General features: G+C 48.3%; 1 protein-coding gene across 4 annotated transcripts in view; it reads right to left on the reverse strand.

Annotated features, from left to right (window-relative positions):
* Window positions 1-1818: 1818 nt before the first annotated feature.
* The window catches only part of Dynll2 (dynein light chain LC8-type 2), a 17995-nt gene continuing 2632 nt past the window's right edge, over window positions 1819-17181 (reverse strand). The window contains exons 1-3 of one of the 4 annotated variants that reach the window (XM_021177814.1): window positions 9516-9552; window positions 5933-6071; window positions 1819-3789 (exon numbers count right to left, since the gene is read on the reverse strand). In XM_021177814.1, the coding sequence (XP_021033473.1) occupies window positions 3652-3789; window positions 5933-6064 (270 nt within the window). In that variant the 5' untranslated portion in view covers window positions 6065-6071; window positions 9516-9552 and the 3' untranslated portion in view covers window positions 1819-3651. Of the gene's footprint in view, window positions 3790-5932; window positions 6072-7006; window positions 7045-9278; window positions 9553-17181 lie in introns of those variants that run through there. The other 3 variants (XM_021177813.1, XM_021177815.2, XM_021177812.2) reach the window with 3 other exon arrangements.

A 17181-nucleotide genomic window follows, 5' to 3' on the forward strand; every position in this document is an offset into this window, starting at 1 on the left:
ACTCACTTTGTAGACCAGGCTGGCCTCGAACTCAGAAATCCGCCTGCCTCCGCCTCCCGAGTGCTGGGATTAAAGGCGTGCGCCACCACGCCCGGCTGGGCTGGTGCCTTTTACACATTCTCCCCACAGCACTGTTTCTGAATGCTGGGCCTCTCTAAAAAGCCCAAAACTCAGATAGGCAGGTGTCACAAGCAGGAACCGGGCAGTACCAATCCTCTTCAGCCTCACAGGCCTATCAACACAGCAGTCATCCAATGATGTGTGTATTGGTGTGGACACGAAGTTCACACCCATCAGACACAGGCACACCTAACCTTCAGTGAAGACGATGTCTTTAATTCAGGGGAGACCTAAGAGATCAGAATTAGGGGTGTGGCCTCTCTCCCCTAAGACAGAGGCCTTACAAAGGGGGCAGCTTTGGGAGAGGGATAGGCGTGGGAAGGGAAACACCTTATCCTTCCTGCCCTTGGTCAAGCAGAGAAACTGAAGACCACCAGTGGAGTTAGCGTTCATTACCCAATTTAGGGCTAGGTCTAAACCTTAAGATGTACCAGTGAGAACTGCACCACTCCTGCTTCAAGCTGGAGCTTTAGCCGTGCTAACAGCTGAGCAGATTTAGGACAATTCGGTTTGTTCATCCCCAGATCATTTGACTAATGACTGCTCTTGAGGGAGGACTCAAGCAATGTGAAAGCAATGTTTTAAAAATGAAGTGCACCTTATTCCTTTCTCAGAGCTGGCAAGCAAGATGGCCTACACCTTGCTATCGATCATCCCCAAGAGTCTCCCAAAAGGCCAGGTGACCCCCATCAAGGCGGCTGCCTAGACTGGCGGATGCTGCTTCCGTCTGGCCAGGAAATATTTTTCTAGCACTTGCTGCAGATGGGCATAGCTAGGCTTCAAGATAAAAGCAGCGGGGAACGTGGGCAGAGGAGTGAGGCAAGTTGGCATAACTATGCAGAATGAAAGGGGTCAAGGCAGTGGTGGAGGGAAGACGCACCACTCTGCATGATGTCCAGGTGTCTGGTATTTGAGCAAAGGCTACAATAGCTATACCTTGGGCCTAGGGTAGAGGTCACTAGCAGGGACAGGGAGACTGCCAGCCACACTATGGACACCTCCTATCCACTGTTACATTGCTAGTCTCTACTGGCTACCCTCCTCTCATTCCCAGTGCTCTTGTTCTCAGGGGGGAAGGGGATACAGGGGGGACTGGCACCCCCTAATACCCTTCTCAGAGGACTAGAGAAGGCCCCATGACTGAAACACAGTCATCCCACCCGGCCACAGCTTTGAGTGCCTGTTTCTTCTGCGAGAATTTCAGTTCCTGTCTTTCTTCCACAGTCCTATGACCCTATATTTATCATTCCTTTCCAGGGCTCTCTACAAGGTGGCCTCCAGGAAGTCCTACAGAGTGAGACTAGACTGGAATGTTCAGAAATGTGTTGTTCCAGGTGACATCTGGAGCAGAAATAGCTAACTTCAGTCCTTCAGTCCCCTCATTTCTGCTAAAACTTGAACTGAGCCTTTGTCCTGGAACACCCAAGACTCCAGCTCTCTCAATCACTAACCAGCAAAGGCAGCAACGAGGCAGGCTCTGCAGTCCCTTAATTAATCCTCTGGTACCTCACAGTTCCAGTCTTTCCCAAAAGACTCACCCACCCAACTTCATACCTGAAGCCCCACCTACCTCCTATACTCATTGAAAGCTCAGCTCTACCTCACCCTAGGACACACGGACCTAGCCCACCCACCGGGCGGCACTAACAGCAGCAGGCCCACCCACCCACCCATCGCCCCCAAAGAAACCCCAACAGCTCAGAAGTGCATCAATCGACCTTTAATGTCCAAAAGAGGCGTGGATGCAGAGCATAGATGTGGCAGGGTCTCAGTCCCTGCACCAGAAATGAGAGATGAACAAAAACGAGACACTTCCAACTGGCCAGAGTCTGGGAGGGCAGGGAAACACAGATCTGGACATTCATAAGAAAAATAAAACCTAAAATCAAACATTCAGTCCTGTACCCAATCACGGTTTGAACAGGGAACTCAGTCCCCACCAGTTCCCACCCTCCCCTGCCAGCAATGAAGAAAAACAAAAGCTCAACACACAGGAAGGGCTTAGGAGGAAGGGGCATTCTCCTGCCTCCCCCCGACCCCCAAGAATGGGCTGGGGAAAAAAATAGCTAGATTTCCCCACCCCTTACAGTGTCAACCCTACGCGAGTTCTGAATGTGATTCATAAGAATCAGCAGCTCAATTGGCAATGACAACCCCCACCCACCCCAATCATGTCACCGACAGACAAGGTTTCCCTTGCACTCTTCTCTGGAACCTCCTCCCAGTCACAGCCTTCTCCACCTCCTGACTCCCAGAGGTCATTCCTATACTTCAGACCTGTTCCAAGGAGCCCTCCACCCCATTACTTCCATTCTCACTTCCCACTAGAGACCAGTCACCTGGTCCCAGATCCAACTCCAGGAAAGATGTTAGTATGGCCATCCTGTTCTGGGTGACCTTCCGAAAACTTTCCCAGGGAACAGACAGCCACAAGGCAAAGCAGTGTCCAAGCAAGATGAACTGAGGGGAGGGGATGGTTTGATACCAACCTGTTCTCACCCTCACAACAGGTAACATAAAAGCCCACTTAGAACTAACTGCCCTCTACTTCCCATACACCCTAGAGATTCCACTTATCCTGCCCCTTCCCACCCTTCTACCCCAAACCCACCCCCACACACGCACACAGACAAACACAAACATACACAAAGAAGAACTGACGGGGCATTGATTTGGTTTGATTGCTAAGACCTAACTAAGGAACTACAGTCACCAGAAATTCCCTTGCCAGCCAACAATAGGGGCTGCTGTAAGAGAACGAAGGAATGAGAAAAAACGAGGGCTAAGCAGGGAGCAGACAGAATGTAAAGGGGAAGTCAGGCTAACCCTACTCCCAGCATCCTCCCAACATGACCTCTGGCTGGAAGAATATGGGAAGGTGACCCACGAAGACACAGCCCTTACTTAAAATCCTGACAGACGGCAAGACAAGTCTGCTCCCCACTCCCACAGCACAGATACACCGCAGTGCCCCTTAGAGACTGCACACCCACCCCTGCCCCAAGCCTTAGTCACAGTTCTGTGGAATATTCTCCCTGGTACTAGTGCCACCCCCCCCCCACCTTCCTGCCCCTCTCCTTGCCAGTCCTAACCCTGTCCTCACAGCCTCCCCGGCCTCCTACAGCAGCACCCACCATCCAAGAGGCAGCCGCAGCTTAACTTCCACCTCAGACCTATTTCTAGTCCTCGGCCCTCCTAGTCCTTAGGGCTTCGATGAGGGCCTTTTATTTTTATCTAGGGAGAGAAAGAGAAAAGGAGGGGTGGGGGAGATTTCCTAGTGCAGTACAACCAAAAAAATAATGTTAACGTCTTAAAAACATAAACGCAAAGCAGCCTTCTTCCCCAGGCAACTAAACAGAAAGGAGTTTGGTTTTTGTTTACTGCGACACACACATGAAATCGAGTACACAGTCCATGCAGTAGCACAGCCATTGGAGAGGACTTCCTGATGCTGGCCCCAGTGCAACAGTCCCAGCAACGCCGCCTGCTTGCCATCGCTGCCGCCGCCACTGACACCTTCGCCTTGGCCACCTAGCCCGACTTGAAGAGGAGGATTGCAACTTGACCCAAGTAAAAATAGATGAAGTGCTTTGTCTCGTGTGTGACATAGCTGCCAAAATTCCGGCCCACGATACAATGCCAGGTAGGGTTATATTTCTTGTCAAATTCCTAAAAAAGAATAAAAGGGAGAAAGAAAGAAAAGTAGTTAGGGTTTCTGAAGTGGCAGAATGGAGTCACTTGCAGCAATCCCAGCACACACATTTAGTTGTTCCCACCTACCTTGCCCAGTAACCCACCCCAGCCCAGGACCCCAGCCCAGGTCCTCAGCACTCTCCCCTCAGAAGCTCAGGTTCTAAGGCTGGCAATGGCACTCCGGCCTTCATCAATAATGGACCACCACAAAGGCTCCATTGTTCCTCTCTGCCAAGCCTCTAGCACTCTACACCCTGATCATCTCTCCATCCTCTTGTTACTCCACTCCCAAACCTGCCCACCCTCTAATTCAAGATAATCAGAAAAACCAGGATGTCATAAGCACAGTAAGCAGGGCCTGGCCACCACTGCCTCCCGTTCCTAAAGTGACATTCCGAGCAGGAGCAAATGGGGACTAACTGCTGAAGCACCAATCCCCTCACTCTACAAAGCCAAGCAGTCCTGGGAGCCTAGCACACAACAGCTCAGCCTATAGCACAGGTCTTTATGTATCCTTCAGACTGCCAGCCTAGGAGAAGAAACTGGAGCCCCCACTAGGCACATCTTACTGCTAGGTAGACTGCCACAACACTCCTACACATCCTCTACAATGACCTAAGACTGGGCCTTTGACTGTAGTTTAACATGGGTGCTGGGAGCTGGAGGTGAGATAGCTGAGGGCTGGTAAGAACACTGGCTTCTCTCACACCCACACAGTGGCTCACAGCCTCCTTGTAACTCCTATTCTAAAGGATCTGATGCCCTCTTCAGACCTCCACAGGGACCAAACACACACACGACAAATCGACATACATGGAGGCAAAACATTCATACAAGAAAATATAGATATGATGTAGTTAAAAAAAGGCAAACCATGAGGTCTAAACTGGAACCCAGGGCCCAGGCTCAGCTGCCTCTTCAGGGTTAACCATTTCCACACAGGCATTCATCTAGGATTTCTCTTTTTAGAGTTTACATCTATTTATTTGGGAGTGGTGAGTGTGCCACAGCACACATGTGGAAATCAGAGGACAACTTGCAGGAGTCCAGTCTCTCCTTCCACCACGTGGGTTCCAGGGCTTAAACTCAGGTGTCAGGCTTAGCAGCCACTAATACATCTCACCAGCTCAATTTAGAAATCCCTCAATAATTGAACTCTTAAATATTGAACCATTTTTACAAAATTTACAAAAATTACAGTCAGCTCTCTACATCTGAGTTTTACATTCATATATTCAACCAACCACAGGTTTAAAACATTCAGGAAAAAATTACACCTGTATTGAACATGTACAGATTTTTTCTCTATCATTTCCTACAGAAATCAAGGAACTTAATATTCAAAGCTGATTCTTTTAAAGTGTTGGGAAGGGGCTATTGGAGTTGATTCAGCAGTTAAGAGCACCTCTGCTCTTCCATGGGTCTGGGTCCCGTTCCCAGCACCCACAGGGCAGCTCATAACCATCTGTAACTCCAGTCCCAGGGGTTCCGATGGCTTCTAGCCTCTTTGGGTACCAGGCATGCACTATGATGTAGAGACATAAGCAAATTACCCATACACATAAGGTTAATTTTAAAAAAGAGAGAGAGAGACAGACAGACAGACAGAAAACATAAGGGGAGTAGAATATATTGCAAAATATGCAGAACCTAAGCCCGAATTTTTAAGGAAAAGAAAACATTCCATCTCACGAGGATTATAAAGGACACACCACTGTAAATGAAGAAGTTCCCTGAAAATCTGTTCAGGATCATATAGTATTCACTCAAATGCTCTTAATCTTAATCTTGAACACTGAACAGTTCTCAACTGGGCTAGTAATATTTGTTCTGCAGTTCCTCTGCATAGCCTTCGCCTTCTCCTTCCCCATGCTTTGTAGTGACATAACCATCTGTACAACTAACACAGCTTCACTACAGCCTCATCAAGATCATTCGGGAGATTGCTTTGGGAGCTCAAAATCACCCTATAATTCAGCTGCTTCACATGTCTGCAGGGCTTTCTCAGAAGGGGCAACACCTGCTTTCTCAGCAAGTGTCTTCCCTGACCCCACCCCCACCCCATCCACCATCCCCAGCCGATGCGGCTCAGCAGTCAATCCTCAGGCTCCCGGCTTACCTTCTTGATATAGGCAGCAATGTCCTTCTCTATGTTGTACTTCTCCATGGCCTGTGTGGCGCAGTCAACGGCATCCTGTTGCATGTCCTCAGACATGTCTGCGTTCTTGATCACTGCCTTCCGGTCAGACATCGTGACACTGCAGTAGGAACACAAAAGTAAAGCTGGCGACATCTTATGTGAGCAGCAGCTTGAGCTATGGGTTGGGAGCTATAAGGTTAGAGGGGGATAGACATGGTGGAAGCACATGAACACAGACAAGAGAGAAGCTTATGCTGGGTAAGGTGGCACTTGCCTTAAATCCCAGCACCTAGGAGGCAGAGGTAGTTGGATCTCTAAGTTCAAGGGCTGGTCTACAAAGGAAGTTCCAGGTTAACTAAGGCTACACAGTAAAACCTTTGTCAAAAAAGAAAAAAAAAAGCGACTTAGAAGCTTCTAGCAGAAATATGGTCCCTACCTCTTGGAAATACAGGACAAGAGCGAGCGAGGGAAAAGGAGATATGGATGTAAGATGTGCTTTAATAGCTGCCTATTTCATGGGCTCTGAACGAGAGTCAGCACGCCACCAAGAGCCGAAGAGACGTAACACTGCATCACCTAACTGCATCTTTCAGCAAGTTAATTCGTCTTTGTGTTTTTATGTCACCATCTGTAAAATGGGGTCCAAGCCTTACCCTAAGAATAAACCAGCAGCTCGCACCTGCCGAGATTCAGCACATGACTTAATGACTATTATCTACTACTGGTCTCACAGCAGAAACCCTGCTAGAAATCAGTACCTCTGACTTCTGGTCCTGACTCTGAGCCTTTGTGGTCTCAACAAGGCATCTGGCCTTTCTGTATCGATTACTTCCATTTTAGAAATGAGGTCAGCTCTCAACTGGAGGTTGTTTAAGAATTAACTAGGGTTACATGAGAGCATCTGCAAATAAGGAGAGCCTATGCAAGGAAGCTGGCTGTCCATCAGCCAGACTCAACTACCACCTGTTTTTATGAATCAAAAGTTTTATAGGAACATGTTACAATAACAGAGTTCTAAGAGATTGTTCTGACCATAAATCCTAAAATACTCACTGTCCCCTCACAGAAAAAAGGCCAACTCCACTTTGATAAAAAATAAAAGGGGCTTCACATACATGGCCTGCTGGCAAAGAGGTAATAATGGCCTCTTAAATGTTGGGGCTGATGTTACCTCAAACCAGAGAGGCAGCCCCATGTCACCACACCCAATCCTGCTCCCTCGCTCTCCTCACAACAGTGTTCAGTCTTTAAAGTACAATACAATTTCTGAATTCTGGCCTTTAGTCACAGCCCCAACAATAATTATCAGTTCTCTTGAATTTTTGCTTCTTCATGTAAAAATTATTTTTATTCATTCAAAAAGCACTAATGATATGTACATTTGGAGAAATATTACCCGACAGGAGTGCTGAGAACTTTCCCTAAATATAAAAACCAGGCCAGGTGTGGTGATTCGCACCTGAAATTCTAGCACTTGGGAGGTAGAGGCAGGAAGGGAGATCAGGCATTTAAAGCCAAACTCAGCTACAATAAAACCATGTTTCAAACAATCAAATCAGAGGAGATGGAGGAGGCCCACAACACTGACCTAAGACTAAGAAAGAGCTTAATATTTTTATAGCCTTGTTTCATAGTCATGCTTCCTGGGCCATGGCATTCACCATACGGCAAGCAACCAGACTTCGGAGACTGACCCACATGGACCCTTCTGTAGCCTACAGTCATGTGAGCTACCTTACATCCAAAGAAACAAGCTACAAAAACCCACCCCTGCCCGCTCTCATCACTCACGGCAGTACCGATCCCCCTTCACCTCAGCTCCAAAAGCAACACTGGTTGTCCTCAGCCCAATGGGGACGGGAGTCTGACTGCTCAAGATGCTGGGATCATTCCAAGCCTCCTTATCTATGTGCACACTGCCCACGGAGATGAAAAGAACCCAGTCCGTCCAACGCACACAATGTATGCGTGACAACTTCCAGGCCAGGCACTGTCAAATAAAGCAAAGGTTCTTCCACCGAAGCGACACTGGCCAGTGTTTAGCTAAGATGCCCCCTACCCCAGAGAAAATACGGAGCCGAGGAGTCTGTGGTGTTGAAGGAAAGGTCTATTCAAGGCCGACTAGCTCTGTGACCTTGGGCAGCCAATCATGTTTAAAAAATAATGGCTGAAATGAGAGAAACGGAACAACCTCCATGAGGCTTGGGAAGAGAAAGATTGATGTGATGAGACCTTTCTAGAAGAAAAGAAAAAAAAAAAACAATGTCACCTGGTGGCCTATTCCAGGTTGCCACTCAGAAGGGGGCAGTGTTTACAAATCCAGAGGTTGGGGGTGGAGCCTGGCTACAGACAACGAAGTATGAAAATTGCACCATTTTGCCAAAAAAGCTCACCTGCTTCACCGCCTCCTCCCCCCAAAGTCCAAAGGATCAACTTTGTCACAGTAATTAAAAGCTATCTTACTCTCTAACAGAGAGAGCCTACGATTACATAATGCTGGTCTTGTGACTACAATGCCACGATTCTTCACCCTTGGCCCCTCAGGCGTCGCAGAAAGGTGAGGCCCAGCCCTGGCAACCCCTATCCAAGGTACCAGTGAGAAAAGGCTAGGGAGCCAGACGCCCAGCGATCCTTTCCTGGGGAGGTGGGGGGAGGGGGCGGAGCTGGGCCTCCAGATAAAAGGATGGCCAAAGGGCCCCAAGCCAGCTTCCTGAGTCACGAGCCAGGAGCTCCTGTGAAAAACGCAAAAGGAGCACTCCAGGACAGTTCTCAACCTCTGTCCCAGGTCTTGCGACAAAAAAGAAAAAAAGAAAAAAAAAAAAAAAAAAAAAAAAGGGCTAAGCCTCCAAATGACACGGACGGCCCTGCACCATTCTTTAACACGTACAAACGTTATTGCCTCGTTTCGGATTTCCAAAGGGACCGTAACCCCTCGTCCCAAAACACCGCCCCCACCATCTTTTCCTCTAGAGGGCAGGGACCCCCGAAGGGCAGCACCTGGGAAATGAGAAAGCATCCACCTCCCCGCCGCCCTCCGGGTCCGCAGGCCGCAAGCCGGTCCTCCGCCCTCCCCCGCCAGGCCTAGAGAGGCGCCGGAGTGACCGGGCGACCTCGCTGCAGGAAGGACGCCCCGAAGGGTGGCGGCGGGAGGAGCCGCGTCGAGCCCGAACCCGCACTGGCTGCCCGCGCTCCCCGGACCCCAGAGGCCTCCGCGCACCACGGGCTGGCTCCCCTCCCCGGGGCTGCGGGGCCTCCAGCCAGGGCACGAGGGTCTCCAGAGCCTGGGCCGAGTCGGGCGAGGGCTGCCCCCGGGGCCCCCGCTCACCGTCACGCAGGCGAGTCCGCACAGGCCCCTGGGGAGCAGCGCTGGGCTGAAGCAAAGCGCGAGCAGGGGCGGTGTCCCCTGGGCTCGTCCTGCAGCAGCAGCCGCTGCCGCCGCGGTATCCCCCTGCTCCCGCAGCCCCGGGGCCGAGCGCTCGCGCTGCTGGTCGCCCTCCGAGCTTCCCCGGACGCCCGCGCTCCGCCTCGTGCCACCCGGCCGACCGCCTGTCCCGGCTGATACCTCGCCGCCCGCTCCGCTCCGCCGCTGAGCGCGGCCGACGCGCGGCCCTGAAATAGAGCCCCGCCCCCGCCCCCCTGCCGCGCGCGCCGCCGTCCGCGCTCCCCATTGGCTGCGCCCGCCCGGCCCCGCACTGCGGGCTTCTCCCCGCGCCGCTCTCGCTCCACATCTTGTTTCGTCCCACAATGCCTCGGGGCGGAGGAGGGGGTGGGGAAGGGGAGCTGGAGAAGGTGGGGGGAGGGAGCCGTGGCCTTAGGAGGAGAAAGGAGGACTCAGACCCTGTCTGCCCAGGCCCGGAGAGGCCTGACTCGGGAGGAATACATTCGGCCCAGAAAGGAAAAGGGAGAGAGGCGTGGAGAATCCAGTGCCAAGGAAGAAAGAATGGAGGGATGGAGATTTCAGACTCAGGAGAGAAGGGTCCCAACTTTGGAAAGAGGCAGGACAGGGTATTAGAAATCACCGGGGACAGAGGAAAATTCATTTCCCTAGGCTGGCGACACTTGAGAGAACTGTCAAGCCCCATGGTGAAATAAAGGCAACAGTCCTCAAGAGCCCCCCCTCCCCCGCCCCTGCTTTCACATTCGCTTTTGCTTCTAACTCAGCCTTTGTTCACGAATCTTGAGACCTTTCTGCCTATCCATAGCTGGAACCCTAAGTACACTATCATCAAAAATACCGGAGGTACAGCCTCTACCGTTCGGGTGTGGTCTTTGGGGGATAGAGGTGAGAACCATTTCTCGGGGACTGAAAGGAACTCCTGTAAGTATGAGCTGTGAGTTATCTTTTAAAAAACGACTTCACCCATAGCCCTCAAATATAGACAACGCACTGGGGTGGGGGTGGGGGGTCACACTCCTTTAATCTCAGCACTTGGAAGGCAGAGGCAGGCAGATCTCTGAGACAGCAGCTGGGTCTACAGAGTGAGTTCCAGGACAGCCAGGGCTACACAGAGAAACCGTCTCAACAAGACAAAAACAAAATGTAGACAACACAGATTCAGACCCCTTGCCAGATCAGCTCCTTTAGACTACACTTGGATGGCAGCCTTTAAAGTTCAAGAAGCAGACATTGGGATGTGTGTGTGTGTGTGTGTGTAGTGTGTTACAAAAAAAACACTGTGATTTTTCTTCCTAAGCTTTCATTCACAAAGGGGCTATCTAAAGTCTTCAGTGGGAGGTCAAACATTCTAGCCTCCGTGGATGTTAGGAAATTGCCTAGCATAGCTCCTGTGTTCATCTCTTTCTCTCCCCTCACCTAACCCATGAGAAGTCAGACTAGGTCTGGCTTAGCCTGCCCTGTTTGGGAGTATCATGATTTAGTGTTCATTAAGTGTCTAGGACAACTTGGAAAACTGTCCCCTCAGGCTTCTCCATTCCATAGCTCTGTCTTTTTCCAGGAAGGGACTCAGCCAGGCTAGGCCTGGGGTATCCCTTCATCCAGGGGGTATTCTGATGTCAGCCTGTGTTAATGAATGAGGGGTGGGGCACATGTGGGGAGGGGTGAGAGGACAGATTGTAGAGTTCTTGTGGAGAAAACTCTTAGGAAGTTCTTGGAGAAAGAGCTAATCGCCTCTTTCCCCAGCCTTCATTAGCTTCTAAGATCTGAAGGTCACAACTACGATATAAGATTGTATACAAGATGTCCATTGCCCAAGGACATCTAACGGAAGGAACGAGTAGAAGCACACACTCTGCTTGCTTCCTGATGTGTCTTGATACAAGCCAGCACTCAAATGATCTTTTTCAAGGGCACACAACAGTGACTATGAATTTTTATGTCCCTACTGTGTTCTTCCTACTCCTCTTGCCCAGAGTAGAGGAGAGAGAGATTATTCCCAGTGTGGAATATAATGGGATAAGAATTAGGAGATAAAACTCTCAGATAACAAAAGGTAGACTAAGGCTTAAGGCTCTTCAGAAATTTGGGTATTGGAGTGGTGTGTGTGTGTGTGTGTGTGTGTGTGTAAGTTTGAAACTGGGGCTGTAACTCGATGGGAGAGTGCATGCTTGCCCAGCATGCTCTAGGCCCTGAGCTTGAACCCCAAACACTATGGTTCATGTTTAAATAACAGTTAACCTTTATGAAACCTTTATGTACCAGGTACTAACTGCTTCCAGTGTAATGCATTCTACTCCACCACACTAAACTGTTTTGAAGTGAATGTATTACTGTCCCCCTCTGGATGAGTAGTTGTTAGTGTCAGATTCAGGGACTTGCCTAAAGTCACCCAGCTTGTCACCTGCAACATTCAAACCCAGCTTGTTCCAAGTGCTTACCACCTTAGCCGTTAGACTTCAGTGTTACCTAACAGTAACATAAAAGTATAGAGGGACTTGGCTCTCTGCCTAAATCATAACAGCATTTCCTAAACTTACTAACTGTAGTCCTTTTTAAAATATATTTTTCCTATGTTGTCTCTTTATTATTTTGTGTATGTGAGTGTTTTGCCTTGGTCCCCATGGATGTCGGATTCCTGGAAGTGGAGTTAGATATGGTTGAAGATACCATGTGGGTGCTGGGAATTGAACCAAGTTCCTCTAAAAGAGCATCCAGTGCTCTTAGCTCTCCAGCTCCCTCCTTTTTCAAAGACAAAGTCTCACTATGTAGCTCTGGCTGTCCTGGAACTCACTATGTAGACCAGGCTGGCCTCAAACTCATATGATCTCTCTGCCTCTGCCTCCCAAGTGTTAGGTTTAAAGGTGTTCAACACTATGCCCAGCTCCAAAGTCCTTTTTTAATCCAAACATTAATATATCCAGGAACAGAGTTTATGAAACTTGTCCTATACTAATTAATACTATTTATGCAAAATACTTACTATCTAAGATGACTATGCAGCATTGTAACTATGATACTTAATGGCTTTGCCTAACTTGGTGGGTGTCTATTTGACAGAGCCATTTGAAATTGCCTAGTTTCTTTGGCTATCAGTCATGATTTCTGATTTAATACAGAAGGGGTTGATTTTGTCTTGTTTGTAGGCTTCTTCCCCTCTGTCTGTTTTGATTTCAGGGCTCCTGATCCTGAAAAAATCCTCAACTTACAAGTTTCACCCATATCTATTGCTTTTAACTATGGCCTGGGCCCTGGCCACTCTTCCCATCCCCAGATTTTTCTACACAGGCCCTTCAGAAACACTCACACACACGCACACATACACACAACACACACACACACACCCTGATGGTTAGCAGCATCGTTCCAGGAATGGGTGCCTTTGATTCTAAATTCTTTCCACAACTCAAAAGCTGTGCAGTGTGCAAATCTGGCCAAGCTTATTCAGATCACAAACTCTCATTTCCCTCAACTATAAGTTGAGAACAATATCTGCTTTATAGAGGTACAGGAAAAACACACACACACACACATGAAAACTCTTGGCTCAAGGGCCTGGTCCATCCCTGTAGCTAACGAGTAAACTCTGGCCACCATCATCTTTCCCTTCCCTGGAGTTCTTATCTCCGCTTTAAGCCCCATGCACAAGCCAGAAACCAGGGATCCCCCCTGGATTTGTGTCTCCCTCTCACACCCGCCACCAAGTCATCCTTGCTGACTGCCTGTTTTTCCAGTCATTTCAAATGCTTCATATCCAGCCTGCTATTCATCATCTCTTGGTTCCTTGGTCACTGTTGGCTCTTTCACTTCAGGCTTAGTGCTTCTCAACTGTCCTAATGCTGTGATTCTTTAAGACAGTTCCTCAGGCTCGCCAACCATAAAAGTTTTGGTAGCAGTAATTTTGCTAGCTGTGAACCGTAATGTAAATGTCTGATATGCAACCCCTGTAAAGAGGTTGTTTGACTCCCAAAGGTCTGCTCTACATCACAAATCCATTAACAATGCAGACTTTGCCCTTCTCCATAGCATGCACCCCTCTTCTACACACACTCCTCTGTTTGCCAGGTCCCTCCACACTTCCCATCGCTGCCTGTGGCTCCTCTAACACCTCAGCTGACTGCATCTCCCACACGCAGATTCCACACCTTTGTTCCAGTGGTTCTTATCCCCCTTGAGACTTGTCGCCTCCCTTCCTGGCTCACTCACTCTTACATCTGAGATGCTTTCCCCTGGCTCTCGCTGGGGATTGCATACCTGCTCAATGCTTTGTAACTTCCAGGCCTGGTCACTAATCATTCTCTATTAAACTTGTCAATAGTAGGTTTGTCTGTCATTTCTTGCTGACAAGGACCACGTGTGATTTCTGTATACACTGGTGGACCTAATCCAGTTCCTGAAACAAGGAGAAAATTTCCTATGTATTGGGTAACCTAAGCAAGCCCATCAGTGGCTTTCACAACTGGATGAACCTTCCTTCTCTTCCAGGCGGCCAGGCTCCTCTGTTTCTCTCCCCAGAACCAGCAATGCACTGTTTACACAGGGCTCTCCCTGCCCAGAACAAATTGCCAGCTAAGAAAAATCACTGTCAGTGCTGGGGAAGGTCCAGCCTTGGTTTCTAAATTGACTCCCTCCTCACTTTCTGCTGAGTGTTTGGCTGGGATCCTTAGGTAAACATCAGCTGACTGGGTTGCCTACAGGGAGGAGTCCACAGGCTATGGAGGGACCAGAAGTCGTTTTACCAAGGCCTTTATCAGGTGAGTTACTTCAATGGCTACAGGAAATTGGAGAAGGGTCAGCCTGGGCTATACAGTGAGTTCTGGCCCAAATTGTGCTACAACATGAAACTGTGTCTCAGAAAGGGAGATAGGGAAGAAGAGAGGGGAGGGGAGAGGAGAGTGGAGAGAGAAAGAGAGAATATTAATCATGTATAAGGGAGATTCTGTCCTTATGGTCATAAAAACATACATACTTTCCCATCCTCAGTCTTTGAGTACAGTAAAAATAATGAGATTAGCTCATAGGAAGACTCCAGGGCCTCACACATACCAAGCAAGTTCTTTGCCACAGTATCCCCAGGCAGGCCTGCCTCCTTCCCTTTTTTTGAATTTTTTTTTCTGACTTGGGCATCAACCCCAAGGCCTTGCCCATGCTAAGGAAGAAATCTACCACTCAGCCCATTCTTCCTGTCTTCTTTTGAGAATAATTTTGAAAAACACAAAACCAAACGAACCAACCAACCAGAACTAAGTATTTTAACTCACCTGGCATACAAAAATGCAAGCCAGCAAAGAACTTTATGGGGAATCTTCACTAGGAAAATGGAGGCCAAGTTTACATTTCAACACAAGGTAGCCCTACATCGCTTATGTGTGAGCACACACTGCCTTGTTCAGAAGGTAAATAGCTTTTTGTCAATTTCATACAAACTAGAATTACCTGGGAAGAGAGAACTTAATTAAGGAATCGCTTCCATCAGATTGGCCTGTGGGCACATTGGTGGGTCATTTTCTTTTTTCTTTTATGGTTTTTCAAGACAGGGGTTTTCTGTATAGCCTTGGCTGTCCTGGAACTCACTTTGTAGACCAGGCTGGCCTCCAACTCAGAAATCGGTCTGCCTCTGCCTCCCCAAGTGCTGGAATCAAAGGCATGTGCCACTACCGCCCAGCTTCATTGTCTTGATTAGTGATTGATGTGGGAAGGCCTAGTCCACTGTGGGCAGGGCCACCCCTGGGCAGGAGGCCCTAAATGGATAGGGAAAGCGGTTGAGCAAGCCATGGGGAGCAAGGAAGAAAGCAGTGTTCCTCCCTCGGTGGACTGTTCCTGCCTTGAAGTCCTGCCCCGATGCCTTAGTGAGGAACTAGTACCTAGAAGGAACATGAAATAAGCCTTTCCTCCCAAGGTTGCTTTGGGTCATGGTGTTTTTCACAGCTGTAGAAACCTAATACACAAACAAGAAGTCATTCTTGCCTTTCACCATACAGTGCCTGGAGATTAAACTCCGGAGTTCTAATGGCAACAGGGGCCTGTACCCACTGGGCCATCTTGCCTGCCCAAATCTAACTTAAAAAAAAAAAAGTCTTAAAGATGCATAGCTCAGTGATGTGTGTGTGTGTATACATATACATATATATCAATATAGCATCCTGGCACTGAGGTTGGCAGATCATTGTGAGTTTAAGCCCAGCCTGGTTTACATAGCAAGTTACAGGACAACCAAGGGCTACATAGGCTGTCTCAGAAGACATAATGACTACAAAAATCATTGCAGTTATTCTCCTGGTTCCTTCCAATCTTTGCCAATCTGCTTTTCACCTCCGGGGATTTGCCTGTTCCGGACAATTCATATACATGGAGCGACACAGTGTGTTGGCTTTTACGGCTAGTTTGCTAGCATGATGTTTGCAGGTTTACATGTCTCAGTGTTTTATTTTATGACCGTGATGTCACTGAACAAGTATACTGGGCTTTGCTTCCCTAATAGTTGATGGACATCTGGGTTTTTCCTCTACTAGGCCTCAAACCAGAAATGCTAAGCAAGTAATCTATCACTTTTTCTACTTTTTAGCTCTTATAAATGAGGCTGCCAGAAAGATCTGTGTGGTTAAAGTCTTCACCTCCTTGGGTATGAAGTTCCCCTCTCTCTAGAAGTGGGCTTGCTGGGGTTTTGTGGCATCTTTATGCTAACCTTCCCAGGAATAGCCAGGTTGTTTCCCAAGCAACTGTACTACCTTACACTGCTACATGCAGTGTATGAGGGCTCCAGCCTCCTGTGTCTCCATAAACTTATTATCTGATATCTGTTTGTTTTATTAATTTATTTTTGTTTTTGAGACAGGTCTCACTGTGTATCTCTGGCCGGCCTGAAATTCACTATGTTCTGGAATTCACTAGACTACCTAGGAAGCCTTGAACTCAGAGATCTGCCTTCCGAATGCTGAGATAACCTGCCACATATTTATGTATGTACATATATACATATATATTTGTTTATTTAGAGATAGGGCCATGTGTAATCCAGGCTAGTCTCAAACTCACTATGTTGGCAAGGACAACTGAATTTCTCATCCCCCTGCCTCTATTTCCCAAGTGTTAGGATTACAGCCATCTACCACTCTCCCCATTTTTATTATTGGACTTTCTAAAAAGTGTGTGTGTGTGTGTGTGTGTGTGTGTATGTGTGTGTGTGTGTGTGTTAAGGGAGTGAAGTCTCTCCTTTCACTATGTGGGATCTAGGATCAGGTTCATTAGGCTTATGTGTGCTTGGCCATCTTGCTGGCCACATTGTGTGACTTCTTGATTATAGACAGTGTGGTGGCTGTGAAGTTGAAGCTCACTGTGGTGTTCACTGGCATTTCTTCGATAGCTAATGATGTTTGCCATCTTTTCTCATGTGTTCACTGACTGTGCATCTCATTTGGGAGAATGCCCATTCACATCCTTTATCCATTTTTCAGTTGGGTTATTAGCGTTTTAGCTTGTTGAGATATGTGTGTTTTAGAATTATCTTTGTTACTTTAAGTTACGTGCCTCTGTGTGTGCGTTCAGGTGCACAGCAGAGCTGGAGTTACAGCGGGCTGTGAGATGCTTGATCTGGGTGCCAGGAATTGAACCTGAGTCCTCCAAACAAGCAGTACATGGGTTCAGTGCTGAGCTTCCTCTCCAGCCTCTGTATATTCTTTTTACATTCGAAATACTAGGCCCTCAGAAGACCCATGGTTTACAAATATTTTCTCCGTTTCTGTGGGTTTTATTTTCAGTTTCTTGATGGTCCTTTGAAGCACAAAAGTTTAAATTTAGCCGGGCGGTGGTGGCACACGCCTTTAATCCCAGCACT

The sequence above is a fragment of the Mus caroli genome, chromosome 11 (genome assembly GCF_900094665.2).
Source record: "Mus caroli chromosome 11, CAROLI_EIJ_v1.1, whole genome shotgun sequence".
Classification (NCBI taxonomy): domain Eukaryota; kingdom Metazoa; phylum Chordata; class Mammalia; order Rodentia; family Muridae; genus Mus; species Mus caroli.